This window comes from Melampsora larici-populina, assembly GCF_000204055.1.
Source record: "Melampsora larici-populina 98AG31 unplaced genomic scaffold MELLAscaffold_18, whole genome shotgun sequence".
In the NCBI taxonomy this organism is placed as follows: Eukaryota; Fungi; Basidiomycota; class Pucciniomycetes; order Pucciniales; family Melampsoraceae; genus Melampsora; species Melampsora laricis-populina.
Genome location: NW_006768782.1, coordinates 181,623 through 200,150, shown reverse-complemented (window position 1 = coordinate 200,150; position 18,528 = coordinate 181,623). Strand labels below are relative to the sequence as shown.

Below are 18,528 nucleotides of genomic sequence, written 5' to 3'. Positions count from 1 at the left end.
TTTCCTTTGGAAGCTGGTTTTGGGCTCTTAACGGCCGGGCAAGGTAAAGCAGGTCGACAAGAAAGTGTTTGAGTTAATCCATTTGCAGTTCCAGGACTAGATGGTCAACTCAGAGCTGTCTGGGAGTCGTTTGGAGTCGTGACAAAGCCCGGCTGGGTGCGAGAAGGGCTTGCTGGCCAAAGGTTTCTAGTGGAAGACTTAACAGGAACCTGGAGCGTATTGCTTTGAGAGTTTTGAGTAGTGGTGTTCATCGTAAGTAAGAAAACAAACTAAGATTAGTTATTAGGTATATAAGAAAGGTGAATTTGAAGATCGGATTTGAGGAGACTGGATTTGAGGGGAATGAAAGTGAAAGAGTGTCTGTGAACCTCTTATCAGCACAAAAAATCCAAATCAAAAGTGAACCAATGTCAGCCAAAGGTGAGATGTTGTCCAGGGGCTCCAGGGGTGGTCTTCCAGCGTTTGAACAATCCAAGCGCCACTTTCCATGATAGGACACTTGGATGAGAGTTGAGTGGAGGAGTAGGACGTTGACCCTGTACACAGACTTGTGGTAGAAGGGTTTCATTCCGCTATATCCACAATATAGCGGGTTGAAGCACTATTTTGGTGCGGTTTTTGAGGACCCGGGTATTTCTGACCGGGATTGCGGTGCACTGGGACCGCAACATATAGCGGTCCCATTGCGGTCCCCAAAAACTCAACGCAACCGCAACACAACTGCAAAAAGTTGTGGAGCGGGTGCGGTATTGCTCGTATCTATCCTCAAAAATGGTCAAACAAAATTTAGATTCAGCGGTAGGAACATCTCATGATATAGTTGATGTCATTGTTATTGAAGATGGTTCTGAGAAGGATGAAGGCGAAAAGGATGAATGTGGAAAGGGTGAATCAGAAAAATTGATTGTAATTGAAGATGAATCTGAAAAGGATGAAACCAACAAACAAACCAAGAACGGTTGCGGTAAGACACCCCAACAGGATGTCATCAGATCATGTCCCTTGTCTGAGCCAAACACTCCTTGTACTCTTTGCAAGACAACCAAGGCTGTTTCACACAAGACACTCCACTGTCATTGTGGAAGCTAGATTGTGATGATCAAGGGGCGTGTGCAAGGTGCAATAGAAAACTGGGAAAATTGTAAGTACTGGTCTTGTTTCAAAACTACTGAGATATCTAGATGAAGACTAATTCAACTTTGTCTTTCTACCAGAAAAATGTGAGAGGAAGACAAACACAATCCGTGCCAGTACCAGCCTCTCATCTTGAGTGACTACGACAACGGTCAAAAAAACGCTGTAACAAAGCCTTGTGCTGGTCTAAACTAAGGCTCTGCCAGAGCCCGTCCTGGACAGGCTCAGAAGCTGGTGAGGCCCGAGAATAGCCCTCTCTTGGGCTTTTGTTATGGCTCTGGGGCCCAAACTCAGGCATTAAAGATTGATGAGCTGACACGATTTCACTTGGAAAACGGCTCAGAGTGTTGTAGGTATAGATGGATACATTGTATCTTCTAAATATACGGGTAACAATTAAAACAAAAGGTTTTATTTTTCATAAGGGTTGCTTAAATGCGTCCTAAACCAAACTTGATCCAGCTTTTTACACACAACAGAGCCTCACAAGTGAAGGCCTTCATGCTCATCCAATATTTAGTCCATAGACGACTGCCTCCTGAGAAAACTTGTTCGGAAGAGACACTTGTGGCGGGCACAGCTAGGTGAGCACAAGCAACACACAAACCGGCCCGTTGTGAAGTGCACTACGGCCTCGGCGGCGGTACAATGAGGTTTAATTTCTAAACCTCACCGTAACCGTAGTGTAGTCAATGGTATTACTAGGTCAACCCGTCACTACGGTACGGTCACTACCGTAGCGGACCAAAGCGTAGTGACCGTAGTGACCGTAGTCCACGGTTGGCTACAATCAAAAAATCAAATTGACCATATAGGTAGTAAAAGAATGACAAATTGAATTACTTGATTCTACTAGATCTCACTTTGAAATCCGCGCTAATGTTGTTCTTATCAAATTCAGCTCAACCAACGGTTATGATCATTGGCGCGGGTCAGAGTGTTTTGATGTTAGCAGCGTGTTCAAAGTTGCTCGGCTTGAGTACGCTGATTGTGAATAAGAATCAACAAACAGGAGATTCATGGCAAAAACGGTATCATTCACTCTGTTTACACAATCCTGTAAGTCATCAAGATTTAGCGTCAAGATAGATCTAGATTGATTCTCTTGTTGCTTAACACTTTGTTTTATAGATATGGGCAGACCATTTCCCGTATATGTCTTACCCTGATAATTGGCCAATTTATATACCCAAAGATAAATTGGCAGGTTGGTTTGAATATTAGGCCGAAGCGATGGAACTTTCAATTTGGAACGAGTCTGGGATCATATGAAGAAGATGGACCCGCTACTGAGGACACAGCTCTTGATTTTACTTTCCTTCCACTCAATGTACTTGAAAAGATACATACGAAAGCTAAAGAAGAAACCACAAGACTTGATCATTGCTTCTAGAATCTCTCAAGAACGTGGGCTTTAAGTTAGATCCATGTCTGGCAGGACTATTGATGAAAGATTAAAGAGTGACTCGAAGGATTTAAGAAGCACAAAAGGATCGATCAAATCAAAGAGTGACTTGAAAGATGTAGTAAGAAGGACACAAACACAAAGAAAAAGAGAAAAAACGATTGATTAAAGAGGAAGACATGGACTTTCACCCATTTCACCATCACCAGTAGCTATTGGGGTACCATCCACATTGTCATCAGCTTCATTGGTGGCAGCACTATTCACAGGGGCCAAAATAGATACTCACATACATGTGAGCGTTGTAGAATTTTTGGAATTCTCCAAAAAAGATTCATTTTCTTTCAGATTGATTCAATTCACAATCTTGTTTGTGTTCAGGTGATCATCCTGTGGTTCTCATATTTTACTTGACATTTATTGAGAAGGCTCATTTCCATCTTGGATGAGCAATAACTGATTCCCAATGAGTACTCAGGATCAGCTCATGAGGCACTGAATACTCAGCAATTTGTTCAAAATGAAGATGAGCACATGAACTATACCTTCCTGAGGCTTCATTTTTCAGTGAAGAAGCCTGCCCAGGGGGGTCCCATTTGAGCTGCTCAGCAAATACTCAGTAGCATCCCCTGACTGGATCACTGATGGGCCAGACTTTTCTCAGACTTCCTTGCTAAGGAATGAAGCCTGATAAAAGTGTCATCCCATCTGCTCATTGCTCAGCTAATCCTCAGTGATATCCCCGGATAAAGTTTTTCACACTGAGGGGCTGAGATCAACTGAGCAGCCCCTCAGCCAATACTCAGTGACATCCTTTGGATCCTTCTGATCCGGCCAGGAATGCCCCTGAGGACTAGCTGAGCAGGCCCTCATCCAATGAGCAGTGAAATCCTCCGGATCCTCCTGATCTCAGGGATGCCCCTGAGGAATAACTGAGCAGCCCCTCATCCAATGAGCAGTGAAATCCTTCGGATCCTCCTGATCTCAGGGATGCCCCTGAGGAATAACTGAGCAGCTCAGTTGAACAAGCAGACGGGCCTCAGGCTTCATTCCGGAGCCATCAAGCTTGACGCAAGCTTGGCGCTCTGTGATCCATCTGGGGGATACTTCAGAGACTTAGCTAAGGGAATACTCAGTTCAGCTCAGCCCCTAAGCTATACATTGGTGGCATCCCTTGGAGCTTACTGAACCAGGGAATGCCGCTCAGGATCAGCTGAGCAGATGGATCAGCCATTCCTCAGACTTCTTTGCTCAGGAATAAATGCTGAGGAAGGCTTAGTTTGTCTGCTCAGTTCCTGATGATCACGTAATCAGCTGACAAACAGAAAGAAAAGGGAAACAAATGGGAAACAAATGGGAAACAAATTGGAAACAAATTGGAAACAAATGGGAAACAAATGGGAACAAAACAGGAAAATTTCAACGCTCACATAGTTGTGAGCATCAATTTTTGCCCCTGTGATTGAACTGTCGACGTTTAGCGTCCGAGATGCGATCGAAACCGGTTCCACCTTCAGAATCATCAGTATCATGATTACGTTGCTTTTGTTTCAAGTTTCATTGTGAAGATGGAATCAAGTCTGCTTCAGTTTGCTCCTTGTCTTTGGAGGTAAAAGAGAAGCGTTGGTTTCTTACCATCTTGGGATTTGTAAATGGGCCGCTGAGTAATACCGGAGTGACCGTACTCACTCCAAACTACGGTGGTATATACTCCGAATACGGTGACAGCGGTACGGTACCCACCCCCATATTCCTGGGGGTTTACCCCACTACGGTACGGTCAGACCGTAGTCTGTCGTACCGCAGCCTACGGTGTCTAGACCGTACCACACCGCACTGTCGGCCGTATTTCCCGGCGGTTCAGTTTGTGTGTTGGCCCATTGAGGTAAGTATCCACTTCCTCTTCCACCGTGAGCTTTGATCCATGATTTACAAACCATCAAGCTCCAAACGCTTGACACTTGGGTTCTGGCTTGGTTGAAGGCACATCACTGCTTTCTGTATCATTGGATTGGAATTTGATTGCTTCTTTCAAAAACAAGGCTTTGAGTGCAGCCCTGTTGCGGATTTGGGCTAGATCAAGGGTCCGATTGGAAATCGCCGCCAGCTTGCTATGAGCACCTGTGGCGCCTACTCCGGTCGAGTACCAAAGCCATGAAACGGGGCGCCATGTCACCGGAATTTGACTTGAACGTCTGCGCTAGATCACTTGAGATGATCTAGAGCGGAAAAACTTACACTCATAATTACTGTCCAAGTCATTTTCAAGTCTTGAAAGTGCTCAAGTTGTCTCTCATAAGCATTATCTTTGTTTTTTATCAATTGAAAACAAGAAAAAATCTCAAGTTCACAATCTCAAAGGTTCTCAGATCACTCAGATTGATCTGCAAGCTCTTAGATCGATCTGCGGCCTCTCAGATCGATTTGAGAGTCCCAAGATCGATCTGAGCTCCTCAATCAATCTGGCCCCAGATCAATGTGAGAGCCTCAGATCAATTTGAGAGCTTCCAGATCAATCAGATGACTCATTGGAACCCGTGTCAGGTATACCCAGACACATATGGTGACTTTGTCTTCTACCTTATGTACACTAACTATGTCAAAACGCATCTCCCTCTTCAACGCTCACCCTCGCTCACCTTTCTCAAACTTGCCAGTCCTCAGAGGCCTTGAAGGGCTTGTGAAGACTTCATCCAACCGGGCGTGCTTGCTTCAATCCATCCCCTTGTACAGAAGAACCACCTATCTCACTGTTAAGATCGAGCTGACCTTCGCTCTACCACTCAAGCACGCACACCAATATTATGTATACTTGAAACTATACTTTCTTTTGGGATGGCGTCATCACTTTTCGAGTTGGCAACTGTCAACTCATGCCAATACATGATGTAGCATGATCAACATGACTGCATTTGAATAGGTCCTTAGGTATTGCAGATGTCTTCTTTGTGGAAAGAGACCAAATGGATTCAAATGAGCAAATATTGATGAGATGAAGTGAATCAGAGTGAATCAACAACCCATGCAATTCATTTGGATCAAATCGATCAGATGTAAGTAACAAAGGATATCTAAACATTAAATGAAAACAATCGATTGGATCCTCCCTCGACCATTCGGGCGGGAGAGACTTTGATAAGTTACGATTGGATTGTTGTGATTCAAAAGAATAAACCAACACCATGAAATTGATTTGATTTTAAAAAAGAAGAATCGATTAAATGATGTATTATTAATCTCATACAAAAGAAGATAAATTGCACGTAGGTATGTTAAATGACTTGGTTCGAATGACCCAAAGGTTTATAAGGCTAAATATCAACCTGAGCCCCGAGGCCAAAATCGCGGGTAACAGCAATCCCGACCCCTAACCCGAAAGGCAAGCTGTGAACCCTAACCCTACCCGACCCCTAACCGACCACTCTCCGAGAGGCTGGGGGCATCCCAAAGCTCGACCCTACTACCCTAGGGTACCCGGAAGGCTTCGGGGCCCCTTCGGGGCCCCTTCGGGGCCCCTTCGGGGCCCCTTCGGGGCCCCTTCGGGGCCCGCGGTCAAACCGCGGGGCCCCAAAGCTAATTTATATTATCGCACCTTCTTGAAGCTGTTGTAGTAAAATTCAAGTATCCTGTTGAGTTTGAAATATGTCATAGGAATGCCAAGTGATGTCACTTCTGCCTTCCATGTGAGATTCATCCTGATTCAACACATTATAATGGAGACATTGGTACGAGTTTGATGGAAAAAGCAAAAAAAACATCAATAATCGATTGATTTCTAAATTCCGTAGACAGACTATTGCCTACTGTTGCTCAAATTCCCTTATCGTCATGTCATCTGGTACCTCTGCTGAAGCATCAACCCCAGGTCTTCCTATCCTCGATCAACCTGGCGATGAATCTACTGGAGTTGAAGGACGTAAACGTGGCCGAGTCAGTTTTGTTTGGTCACACTTTACAAAGTTCCCCGGATCAAAACAAGGAGAAGGCTATAGCCGATGTAACTTCTCTGACCCTATCACTGGCAAGGAATGTGGTGCAAAGATGAAGGAGGATGCCACCGGAAGTACAAAGTCAATGAAGACTCATTTAGAAGGTCACAATATTACTGAACATAGTGAAAACTCGCAGAATCAATCAAGTCTTGATGGATTCTTGAAGAAATTCAAGGCTGAACCAGTTGATACACTCAACATTCAAACTTTAAAAACAGCAATTTCCTATTTTATAGCCGACTGTGACCTTCCTTACGCTATTGTCAATAAGTCGTCTTTCAAAAAGCTTCTTCTACTTGCAAATCCTCAGATCAGCGGCATGCTTGTACAGCGTCATTCAATTGCTCAGCACTGTAGAAAGGTCTGTCAGAATTTTGAAAACTACATAAAGGATGTATGTTTTGCTGAAGCGTCCTATGTGGCCTTCACCCAAGACGCTTGGACCTCACCAAATAATCACGGGTTTTTGGGGATTACGGCTCATTATATCTCCAAAGATTGGAAATTAATGGATGTGGTGCTTGGAATGCCACAAATTGAAGGTTAGTTTTACAACATTCATTTGATTCTGTTTTGTCACCTGACATTTGATCAAACTGTTTGCTTACTCAACCACAGGAGCACATGACGGTGAAAATTTCACTGAACTATTCCTCAAGTATGTCAGAAGATACAATCTTTGTTCAAAGATTTCTGCCTTGACTGCGGACAATGCAAGTGTTAACAAAAAGATAGGACGTTTACTTTTGGAAGAGCCCAATCTGGAATTTGAAGAGGACCAGCTGCTTGGATGCTGTGGTCACGTAATCAATTTAGCTGCAAAGGAGGGCCTTAAGGTATTTGGAGATGACTCCAATCTGGATGAAGACCATGTTCCTCCGACATTAGCTATGATTGTCAACCCCCCCGACAATTCTTCAGTTGATCTAAGTACAATCTACGCACGTATTCATGGACTAGCCATATACACACGAAAGACTCCTCAACGTAGTCAAGCTTTCGCAAGTCTTGTAGGCCTTATTCGGTCCCTCGACGCCACTTCTGATACCGACCTTACTGATGACACAGAAAACATCGCTTCGCAAGATGAAGCCCTTCAATTCTTCCAGTTCAAGACACACGAAAACCCGGACGAGCAAGAAGCTGTCAACAAAACTGATCGCATTGACAGGCTCTCTGTCAACGTTCCAACACGATGGAACTCATCGTACTTCATGCTCAAACGAGCTCTTCGACTCAAAGCAGCCTGTATGAGGTATTGTGAACGTACAGAAGCCACCAAGTTTGCTCTGACCCCACTCGAGTGGGACTATGTTCAACAAATGTGTGATTTTCTGGAACCCCTCAGTGAGGCTACAGATCTATTGTGTAAACGAAGGTTCCCAACGATGCAAGATGTAATTCCCATCTATACAGTCGTTATCGAGGGCTTAATGAAGGTGCAGTTCCTTCTATGTACTGCTCATCTTCACAACTCCCAAATGTGATTTCAACATTGATAAATCTTTCTTGTTTTACATAGGTCCAGGAAAAATATGATCATAATCAACTCCTACCAGCTGCGCGTGACATGCTTCTCAAGCTTGAGGAATACTTTAAAGATGCACTCCGCAAACCAGCACCAATCTGTGCGACAATACTCAATCCACAACTCAAGATGAAGTTTTTCGAAGTGAGCAAACTTTATGTATAGCTCTTACTCTATTTTGATGTTTGAACTGATGTGTATAATCAGGATCGAGCTACATTTTTCAGTCGCTATGGAATGACTCCGAATGATTTCAAGTCACATTTCATTAGGAAATCATCTCAGTTCTCATCATCGACTCCAATCCCACAACATGTGAAGAAGAAGAGCAAATCTTACCTTGACGATGCGATCTACGGAACCGAAGAACATACCGAATCCACCACAATCGAAAGCGAGATAGCTCAATACTTGGGTGAGCCTCGCGCGCATCGATCAAAAACCATTCTCGGATTTTGGAAACTCCGTGAAGGATCTTCACCAGGCCTTGCTCAAATGGCCAAGATGTACTTGGGGATTCCTGGTTCAAGCACCTCATCCGAAGGAGCATTTAGTAAGACAAAAAGAATCTTAGTGCCTCAGAGATCATCTTTATCTTCTATCAGTGTTGAAATACTATTATGTATCAAGGAATGGTATCGTATTTTTGGTCCTATCCCTTTTCCATCGGTTAAAAACCCTTTAAGTGTTTGTATCGAGATTGATGGGGAGGATTAGTCTCATTTTCCCTCAGTTTTTCCTCACTACTTTTTCTTCACCATCTTTACCAACATCTTTTGACTCTATATTGGCCATATTTGTTTGCCTTTTCATTACTGTCTTTACCAAGAATGTTATCAAAACCTTTCTTTCGAACAACTCCGGTGAGCCAGTCGAAGGAAAACTGGTCTTAGTGTTTTTACGCCTTACCCGCGGGTTCCCCGCGGGTAGGGTTATTCTTCTGAGCTTGAGCCCGCACCCCTACCCGATCGGGTCCCCTAAGCATTGCGGTTCTATAGCTGGTCTCCGAACCCTACCCCTATCGGGGTAGGGTTCGGAGACCCCGCGGGGTGACGGGTCCGGGGCTCAGGTTGAGCTAAATATCATGATTTGATTGAAAGGGGTCTATCAAGAGACATATCAAAGAATCAACTTGATTCGTTGAATTGATTCTTTTGAATCGATTTTAAACTATTTTAAATGTATGTATTTACTCAATTGACAAATTTGTTTTATCAAGGACTGATCCATTTAATTGCACTCGATTCACAAATTTGTTTCATGAAGGAATTGATTCATTATGGATCTGAATTGCTCTGTCATGTCATCAATAGACTATCAACAATGAATTGACTCGATAGCAATTGATTCTTAAAGTGATTTGATAGGGTTTGATTGAACCAAATCAATTATGTAATTGATTTGATTCGATTCTTCAATTCATTTGTAGTGATTGTGAATTGAATTATATCGAATCATAATCATCATTAGGTGACTTGATTCATCAGTCGCAATGATTGAAATGGTCGAGTTCAAGTGATGAGATTGATTGCAACTCACATGAAGTGTTAGAAAGACATTTGATAACTTGACAGAGAAGCAGCGAATAATTTTTAAATTGTATCAAAGACATCAAAGATGTAGTTTGACTGTATGTGTGTGACTAGATCAAGGACATCGTTGAAATTTTGAGGTACAAATAGGGAGGTGTGGTCAAAAAGAGATGTGAATAAGGTTTTATAACTGGTTGTTTGTAATGATCAAGTGATACGTTTTTGAGAATTTCAGTTCGACTCTGGATCAGATTCATCTAGATCAGATTCATCTGGATCAGATTCAGATGCTGTCTTGTACTCGGAGGATTCATCATCATCCCGGCGAAGCTTCTTAGCTGGTTTCTTTGATTTCTTTGATTTCTTTTTCCTCGATGATTCAACAATTTGTTGTGAATGAGTTTGATCAGGCAGGGTTTGAGCTGTTTGAGTTCGCGGGATAGGTTGAGACTCCGCATGCTCTGCAGTTCCATCATTTCGGGTGTGTTCTTGAGTGTTGACAGGTGATGCTGCGTGTGGTTGAGTCGATTTCGATTTCGATTTCGATTTTTTACTTGATTTGTTTTTGGGCTTTCTTTTCATTGTAATGATCTCAGAAGCTGGAATCTTTTCGATAGTGAAGTGTCCACTTTGAATGTCGCTGAGCCAGTTCTTTTTTAGTGCATCGTTGCAATCTCGAAAACCCAAGGCCAACTCTTCCGGTAAGAGTAAACTTTCTGGTCGTTTAAGATTGAGTCGGATTGGCCAACCTTTGTCTGCAATCACTTCAAATGGATTCCCTGTTTTTGGAAAGATCTTACCGGGCATGTGTACATCTTGTGTTGTAGATGTGACACAATACTGGTTAACTGAATGGAACGTTGTCATAAGATGAAATTGAATGAAGAAGACTTACTTAGCAGTTTATTGAGCTCTCTAGTCAGTTCGCCTCTACGCGCATCAACAGGTTGAGGTAGCTTCTTTTCAATTTCCTGAGCCACTACCTTGCCGTGGACATAATACTTAAACTTCGTTGACAATTTCAAATTTTCTTCAGCCCACGTCGAGAATGTCTTATCGGTTGACAAAACTCGATTCCAGCCATCTTCAACATCGCAGCTGAGGGCAGTCAGGTGATAGTGAATGTGGAAACGCTGGCACACTGTGGCAAACTACATGATTCATGTAAGTGATGGAAATTTGAGATTTTAGCCGGGAAGGAAGCTTCTTACATCATGATGTGCGGCTCGAAATGCTGCTAAAGACTTGAGCTGCATAGTTTGCATTGAGTCAGTTGATTCTGGTTTTCCGTGGTTGGCATGAACTTTCTCAACATCTACCAAATCTTCATAGATTGGTCGATACTTGATCTCATCGCTCTTGCATAACTGATGAATCTTGGGGGCTGATACTTGGGCTGCTGGATTGTGGTTGTCGATGATCTCGCCATTGTCATCTTCCAGTTGAACATGATCCTCATTCGATAAGGATAAATCGGGAAGTTTGGCTAAAGCGAAGAAAAACGGGTCCCGAAATACCATCTGTTGATCAACACTCTTTTCTTTCCACTTGTCCCGCAGTATCTTGTTGCGACGGCCCCATCCAGCTGGAACGTTTCGAGAAGGCACTAAATTCGAATTTGAATTTGAAACAAATAGATGATACCTTATCAATTGTTGGCACAACACGAGACAAAGATAGATAAAAAGATCCATCACATACCTTCAACCTCAAGAGCCTCCTTGCCGAAGGACAAGAATCGAGCATAACAGTTTAATTTGTTTTTTTTCTTTGGACCTGCATCACTGAGAGCACGATGAGCACATGCAATTTGTCAGTATACAGAAACTAAAAGAATCTAAACACGATGGACCTACACAAGCGACCATATCATCGTCTCGCTGATTCCACCAATAAGTGCGGCCATCAACATCCGTTTCTCGTAGTCCCGCCGAACCAACTCAACAAACGTCTTGATCTCACTTGGAGCTTGATTCTTGTGCCTAAGAGTTCGCTTTTTCTGATCCTTAAGGGCGTTCCTGAGCTCTACAAGTGTCCACTTATCAAGTTGTTCTTCAACGTTGTCAAAAGTCAATTCGGGGAAGTTGGAAGTGAACTCTGGATGAGTCTCGTCGTCATTTGGATTAAGTAAGTTTTCTTCATCACGATCCAAATCATTGCCTTGCTGATCGTCTTGTTGTCCTTCTCTAGCACGCTTCGATCCACGATTACTGGTATTGGGACGTTTTCGAGTGTCGGTCTTGCGGTTATTGCTTGCTTTGGTAGCCACAGGAGCTACAGGAGACCGGAGACGTTTACCTGAGCGTGTTGACATGACTTGGTGTTGTGTGTGGGTCAATGATCAGATGATGGAAAAGTCGAAGTAGGATGAGGACCCTGGAATACACCCATGGAGGGTACTGACGGAGCATGATTTTCAGTTTTTTGCCTCTACACTACGCATCAGTGCCTCTATGAAGCTGCAGAGCACTTCAAAAGATGCGCATGGAGTAGGGCTATCAGATGAGCCCAGACAGAGCCCGGCATCATGTCTCACGGCGGCGTAAATCGCGATGGCGCAATTTTTTTTTCGACCTCCAAGGCCAAAAACCGACCCTCGATTTTTGGCCCTTTTTTGGGCGTTACATTGATATATCTTAGGTAATATTGGTGCTACCAGGCTGCGAGCTAGTGAATTTGAAAGCCTTCATTCTGGTGCATCTTTTGTGCTTCTGTAGGTCTTGATAGAGTGCAGTCTAGTATCTAAAAACTACGTCAACAAAAGGTCGGTTTTTTCGTAAGTACCCTCTGTGGGTGTATTCCAGGGTCCTGTAGGATGGTGATGGTGGCGATGTGATGATGTGATTGAGAGGAAAGAAACAATAAACCAAGATACAAGATCAAGATGGATGATCCGCTGCAGATCATCCAACGTGCGAGGCCGAGTTTGACAGGCCCGGCCACTTCAGTTTTGGCCGGTGCTGCGGTGTTGCACGGAGAGGTATTGCATTGGTTTTCAACACAAGTCAGACAGTTCTCTTTGTTCTCTTAGATCTATAGCTGTTGTAATTAATCAGCTGCACCAATAAATGTTTTCAAACATATCAAATCATAATTAATCATAATTAAATCAATGCATTGCAAATATATATATTTAGAAATGTTGAGTCGTTAAAGCAAGGTTTTCGAACATTACTGACAAAAAAGAATATACCAGAGAGGGTTATTTTGAGGAATTGGGCGGAATTATAATGGGGAAGAAGGGGAGCTGAGTGATAGGTCTAAAGGATAAATCTGTGCTTCATTACCACAAAACACCCCAAGAATATTTCTTCAACAAGTGTAAGTGTGATCCAAGTCAGAATGAGAACAAAAGGGGAACTTTGAGTTCTTGAGGGTTTGAATGAAAATATCATGATGAATGAGTGGATAAGAGAAAAAGTTACATCATCAAACTGCTATTGAAATTTGATTTTGTCATCTGGGGGAAGAGATGTAAGCATATTTCCTGACACTTCATAGTGTTTGTGATGTTTTTATCTTGAATGTGAGAGTTGTTGAGGGTTTGATTGAGAATAACACAATGAATGAGTGGATATGTAAAAAAGTTGTATTATCAAACTGCTATTGAAATTTGATTTTGTCATCTAGGGGGGGAGATATCAGCATATTTCCTGCGCCTTCATAGTGCTTTGAATGAATTTATGTCCAAATTTGTGTATCCGATAATGATGCACAAGTTTTTGCAAAACTTGCCAATCAACGCTTTCTGATGTCAATTTGAAGCAGATTGAACAGGATCTGAAAATGTTATGAGATGAAGTTTGTCACAATTTCTCACTTTGAAGTTGGAGTTGACACCTACCTGAAGCCATGTTCACTGCTTCTCCGCGCTGTGAAGCCGCTCTTCACCTCACATCAATTTCAGATATTGTTCAATCTGCTACAAACCTTGGTTATTTTCTAATGTTATTATAGATGTAAAAAAAATAATCACTGCAACCTCACTTCACATCCCACCTTTGTGCTTATTTTATCACATTTGGGTAATCATGTACTGCTTACTATTTGCACCACAAAACATTTGATAATCTTTCACTTGCCAATGAGACTTTGGAAAAAAGTGGCAGTCTTTCTTTCACATACTATGTTGAGAATAAAAAGGTTCATGATACATTACCTGACTCCACAAAGACTCCTTAATTTTGTAATTTCTTCCTTGCAAATGACATAGTATTCACTATATTGGTGCAATAACTTTTGGGTTTGTCAATAAACCAAGAGAAAACAATAACATCCTTGAATCTACACAATCTTTAGACTACAAAGAGTTTCACACACCCTCACCTGACTTCAAAGTGAATAATTTAAGTCACTTTTGAAAATTGAGTGCCCACATGCTAGTTACGGTTTGAGTGACAAAAGCTTTGATAACTTTTTTGTTTGTCAATCAAACTAGACAAAATAAATGACAGTCTCCTTTCTACACAATGCATCACTTGAGGATGATGGTTTCACGTACATGGAGATCATAAAAAGTGGTTTGATATTCCATCCCAATTTGCTATGTCTCCATGTTGACATTTTGATAGCCCAATTCTCACTTTAGTAGTATTTTCAATAGCACAATTCTCACTTTAGTAGTATTTTCAATAGCACAATTCTCACTTTAGTAGTATTTTCAATAGCCCAATTTCCGCTTTGGTAAGTATGTATCCCTCATCCCTATCCCGATTTGGTAGGGTCTTATTTCATTGTGATCTTCATTTAGATTTCAATTAAATGCCACATTAGCTATTTACCACCATTAGCCCACGCTAGCCTACAAAAACTTTACACACCATCGATTTCAAATCAATCAGATGAGTGCGATTGATCCATGCCAAGGAAAAGGTTAAACAAGTTCATACCTTTTTTATTTGATTCTTATTGGGCTCATTCCTTTCAAACTGAACCCAATACTTAGTGACCTCATAATCAACACACCATGGCCTTACCAGCGCGACCGATTCGATCATCCAAGAAAAGGAAAAATAAAAAGATCAAGAAAACAGCATTAGGAAATAAATTAGATGAGCTGATTTCACAAGAGGCAAAGGCATCTGCTGCAATTATGGCGAAGCTGTTGGGTCAGGGTTCTTTGAATAGGAATGATGAAATCCAAAATGAAGATTATCGTACATATGAGGGCGGCCAGGACTCCATTTGGACCGATGACGAAGATGACGAACCAAACACAAAAGATTATGTCTCGTACAGAGAGAGGACTCAACGTGAACAAGCGCAGATGAGAATTGCTGCACCACTCATGTTTTGTGAATTCATGAAGTGCTCTAAAAGAACGTATCAATGGGGTGATGAGGAAACTTGGAATCGGGACTGGAAGGCTGCTTGTAAATGTACAACCGACCGTCGAGAACGGTCAATTGACATTGTTGATATCACTTGTCAGATTCCAAAACTTTTTCTGAATAAAGGAGCACCCAGCCGACTTACTGATTGTCTTCTGAATGTATTGATTTTGATTATGAACCAGGTCGAAAGAAGATCAAGGTTGTCTTCTGCTCGTGCCAGTTAGACTCTGTTCGACTGGTACAGATGGGTTTGATTGGAGCGACAGCTAAACATCCTGTTACCGCTTTTTCTATTCGACTTTTAAGGCTTTATCATCTAATATGGAAGCTATGTCGTGTCCGAATCAAACCATTCTGCCTGGCCATTGATGAATACCTAGATGCTCAAAATCCGATAATCACATCGGCCAAAGGGTTTCAAGTAAGTTCAGCTTCAAGATTCTATCACTTCTGGTTTGAGTGAGCTGATGTACATTACATGTATCTATGTAGCCTCGAGAGTGGAGAAAACCGTTTTCAGCAGCGGTTGATGTGTATCGTGAAATGTTACGTCTTGAAGCAGAGCTGAAAAAGAAAGCTCTCAAACTTACCCAATTGCAACAACTAGCGTCCAACTGCCCTCGGTGCTTTGGACCTCAAGTCGAAGGGAAAAGAGAAGGCGAACCAGACTTCATTGTCTGTATGGACGGGAATTTCCAACACCGCCGTCATAAAGCAGCCAGTGCAACATGGCGTGAGATCTCGACTTTACCCTCTCTTTTCATTCCTCAAGAGGAGGTTGATAAGTGGGATGATTGCAATCAGCCAACTAATGGCAAAAAAACCAACAAAAATGAATCAATTGCAAGTTTCAAACTCAAACATTCCATTTACAGATTGTCTGATAGTCATTTCATCTCAAATTTTTGGTATATAGGACCCATGTACAGCCAGTCATACCGCAGCCAACGATGCTAGGGGCCAACAAACTTGGTGAGCTTGTGACGAAACAGGTTTGTTTGGGATGGCCTGTCGGCATGACCACCTGTTGAAATTAATTAACATAGTCCAGAGTGGCGAACGGTGAGTGACTTTCAGCTACTGGTACAATTTTCATCAAAACAAAGATTGTACAACATCTAAAAACTTGGTAACCTGTATTCAACAGTGGACACTTTCCGGTGGCCATGATCGACTGGTTGATAAAAGAGGTAGATTCTTCAGAAGGAGATATAAAGAGCAAGTTTGCAATATTATATGATATTGGCTGTACTCTGGAAAGAGGAATGAAGCTAGTGAGTGATATTCAAATCTCAACTGTTCCACTTCTTATTATGCTTGTGTTCATCTTGTTTCATATTGACTTTGAATTTGACAGAGAAATTTATTTAATACCGAACGCGAAGAAGGTCGATTTATGTTTGGAACCGGAGCCTGGCACTCTTACGCGCATATACGATCTTGTCAAATACAGTACAATCCTCGCTTAAATGCTGACTGGGGCATGTCCGATGGAGAGGGACTAGAGCGCATATGGTCAGAATTGTGTGATTTGGTTGCGGTGCTACGATATTCAACAAAGGATCATCGCCTGTGGGCACTGCACCTTCAGGCTGTCTTTTATAATGAACGGGGGAGACTGAATAGTGGTTTGTATTTTTGATCAATAACTCAATACCAGTGGCTGAAGTTGTTTCAAATTTCTGTTCAGTCGAATCAATGATCAGGCGCATGAAGGATATGAAGAAGCTACTTAGGGAAAGTCGAACCAAGCTCAATCATCTGCTTCAAGATCCTAGCTACACGATTGACTACATCAAGGCCCAATGGAACCGACAACGTGAATGTCAGCTCAAAGTCATTGGCACCGACAGCATCAAAGCATTGACGGATAAGCTAGCCCATCTGGTAGACTTAGAGGAAACATTGCACCAATCACAGTACGAATCTCTCATTTCATTTGTCACTTAATGATTCTGACCACAACTTTCATGTTAGATTGGAGCTAAGGGACCTTCGACGTAAGCGACGTTGCACTCGAAATGAAGCTGACGAGCGGCGCATCTTGCGTCTGCCAGAGACTCTGACTCTATTTGAAGAGGAGATCGATTCTTTGATTGACGAGCTTGGGGCAGAAGAGTTTAGAAATATACCTGGAGCAGATAGTAAGTCACCAAAGGATAGACAATATTATGTTGATTATATAACTTACCTTTGAATGTTTTAGCTACACGAGGAAGGGCCATGATTCGATTACGAGTGTCAAAGGGAAGGCTTTATGACGCAAAGGTTGGTGTTTTGGAGGCAGCAAAGCAAGCGAATGAGAGGGCAGGTATGTACTATATTTCAAAACTGAATCCGGTAGATGATCATTCATCTAACCAACCATATCTAGGAACACGACATCTACAAAGGCATCTGAAGTTACTCCGATCAAAGGAAGCGGAGCTTAGAAAGAAATATGTGACCTTTGAGCGCCAGGTTTCAGCGTACAACGAGTCTTTTCCCGATGAAACTTCAATTGAATGTCCAGATTTTGATCAGGTGAAGTCCGCACCAATCGATGATCAATTCTGGGACTTTGGTCGATTGACTCATCCAGAAGAGGCTTGGGCCACCGATGCAAACCTACAAGACGGAATCAAGTGGTATTTGGAAGTGACTCACTCCGAAGATGAGCTACGTCGGATTGGCCGCGAGTGTAGAGAGTCCATCCGATGGGCAGTTGAGACATATAAGAAGTTAATGGATCTCAAGGAGATCATATTCAGCAGAAGTATGTGATTAATCATGCTTTCCTTCTTTCTTCCTAACTTACATTGATCAACTCTCACGTTTCTTAGATGAATCACTCGAAGATGAACACAACAAGTGGGTGATGGAACTTGTAACACCAAATCGACCTCATTGCCAACGTTCGTTAATGGAGAGCAGGGAAGTACTGATCTCATTATTCTCTAACGAAATTCGAACACACTCTCATTTATGGATGACGTGGAATCGTGGGATTTCGAGTGTAATGTCTGGTACATTGGATTGCACAAACCTTCCTATTGAATATGAAGCATTACTAAAAACAGAGTGGAACAACTTGATGGAACAAGTCGGGCATATATGGGGAGATATTGTACAAACTCCAATCATTCGAGGGGAAGATTGGGAAGAGGGGTTGGAGAACAACGAAGAAGATGATCCTGATGACCTAAATGAAGTGGATCCAATTTTTGTACCAACATGATAATATGTTATAAATTGATCTAAAATGAATGAAGTTGCAATTTTTTTTAAATGTTTGACAAGTTTAATCAATTGATTTGAATTGATTTGAAACATGATTGTGATTAAAATCATCCGCCCTCAATTTGAACTTGAAAGTGATCACATCTAAATCTGAGTTTGAGTTTGGAAAGACTGGATTTCTTGAAGAGTGAGGAGAGAACGTAGTTTTGGGTTTGTGAAGCGATGGTGGATGTTAATGATGATGTGATGTCGAATGATGGTTTTTTCAAAGACGATATCGTTGAATGATTTTGTAAACAGGAGGATCTTGATAAGTGATCATTTGATGACTATGTTGATGATGATCATGGAACACTCACTGGTTCCATCTAGATACCACAGCTGT

The 18,528-nt window shown here is 42.1% G+C and overlaps 3 protein-coding genes across 3 annotated transcripts; 2 read left to right on the top strand and 1 right to left on the bottom strand.

Moving 5' to 3' along the window:
* Positions 1 to 2,013: 2,013 nt before the first annotated feature.
* On the top strand, positions 2,014 to 2,358 carry MELLADRAFT_86364 (uncharacterized protein; the record flags this gene model as incomplete). Its single annotated transcript, XM_007410118.1, has 2 exons — positions 2,014 to 2,193; positions 2,266 to 2,358. 2 exons carry the CDS (start codon positions 2,014 to 2,016, stop codon positions 2,356 to 2,358), a joined length of 273 nt encoding a protein of 90 aa, XP_007410180.1.
* A 7,464-nt stretch (positions 2,359 to 9,822) lies between these two features.
* Positions 9,823 to 11,905, bottom strand: MELLADRAFT_86363 (uncharacterized protein; the record flags this gene model as incomplete). Its single annotated transcript, XM_007409926.1, has 5 exons — positions 9,823 to 10,439; positions 10,487 to 10,742; positions 10,803 to 11,197; positions 11,293 to 11,375; positions 11,448 to 11,905. The coding sequence occupies 5 exons, from the start codon at positions 11,903 to 11,905 to the stop codon at positions 9,823 to 9,825; spliced, it is 1,809 nt and encodes a 602-aa protein (XP_007409988.1).
* Positions 11,906 to 14,557: 2,652 nt separating this feature from the next.
* On the top strand, positions 14,558 to 18,141 carry MELLADRAFT_106450 (uncharacterized protein; the record flags this gene model as incomplete). The annotated part of the gene is made up of 6 exons (XM_007410119.1): positions 14,558 to 14,880; positions 16,631 to 16,843; positions 16,902 to 17,068; positions 17,131 to 17,235; positions 17,747 to 17,818; positions 17,984 to 18,141. 6 exons carry the CDS (start codon positions 14,558 to 14,560, stop codon positions 18,139 to 18,141), a joined length of 1,038 nt encoding a protein of 345 aa, XP_007410181.1.
* Between the last annotated feature and the right edge of the window lie 387 nt (positions 18,142 to 18,528).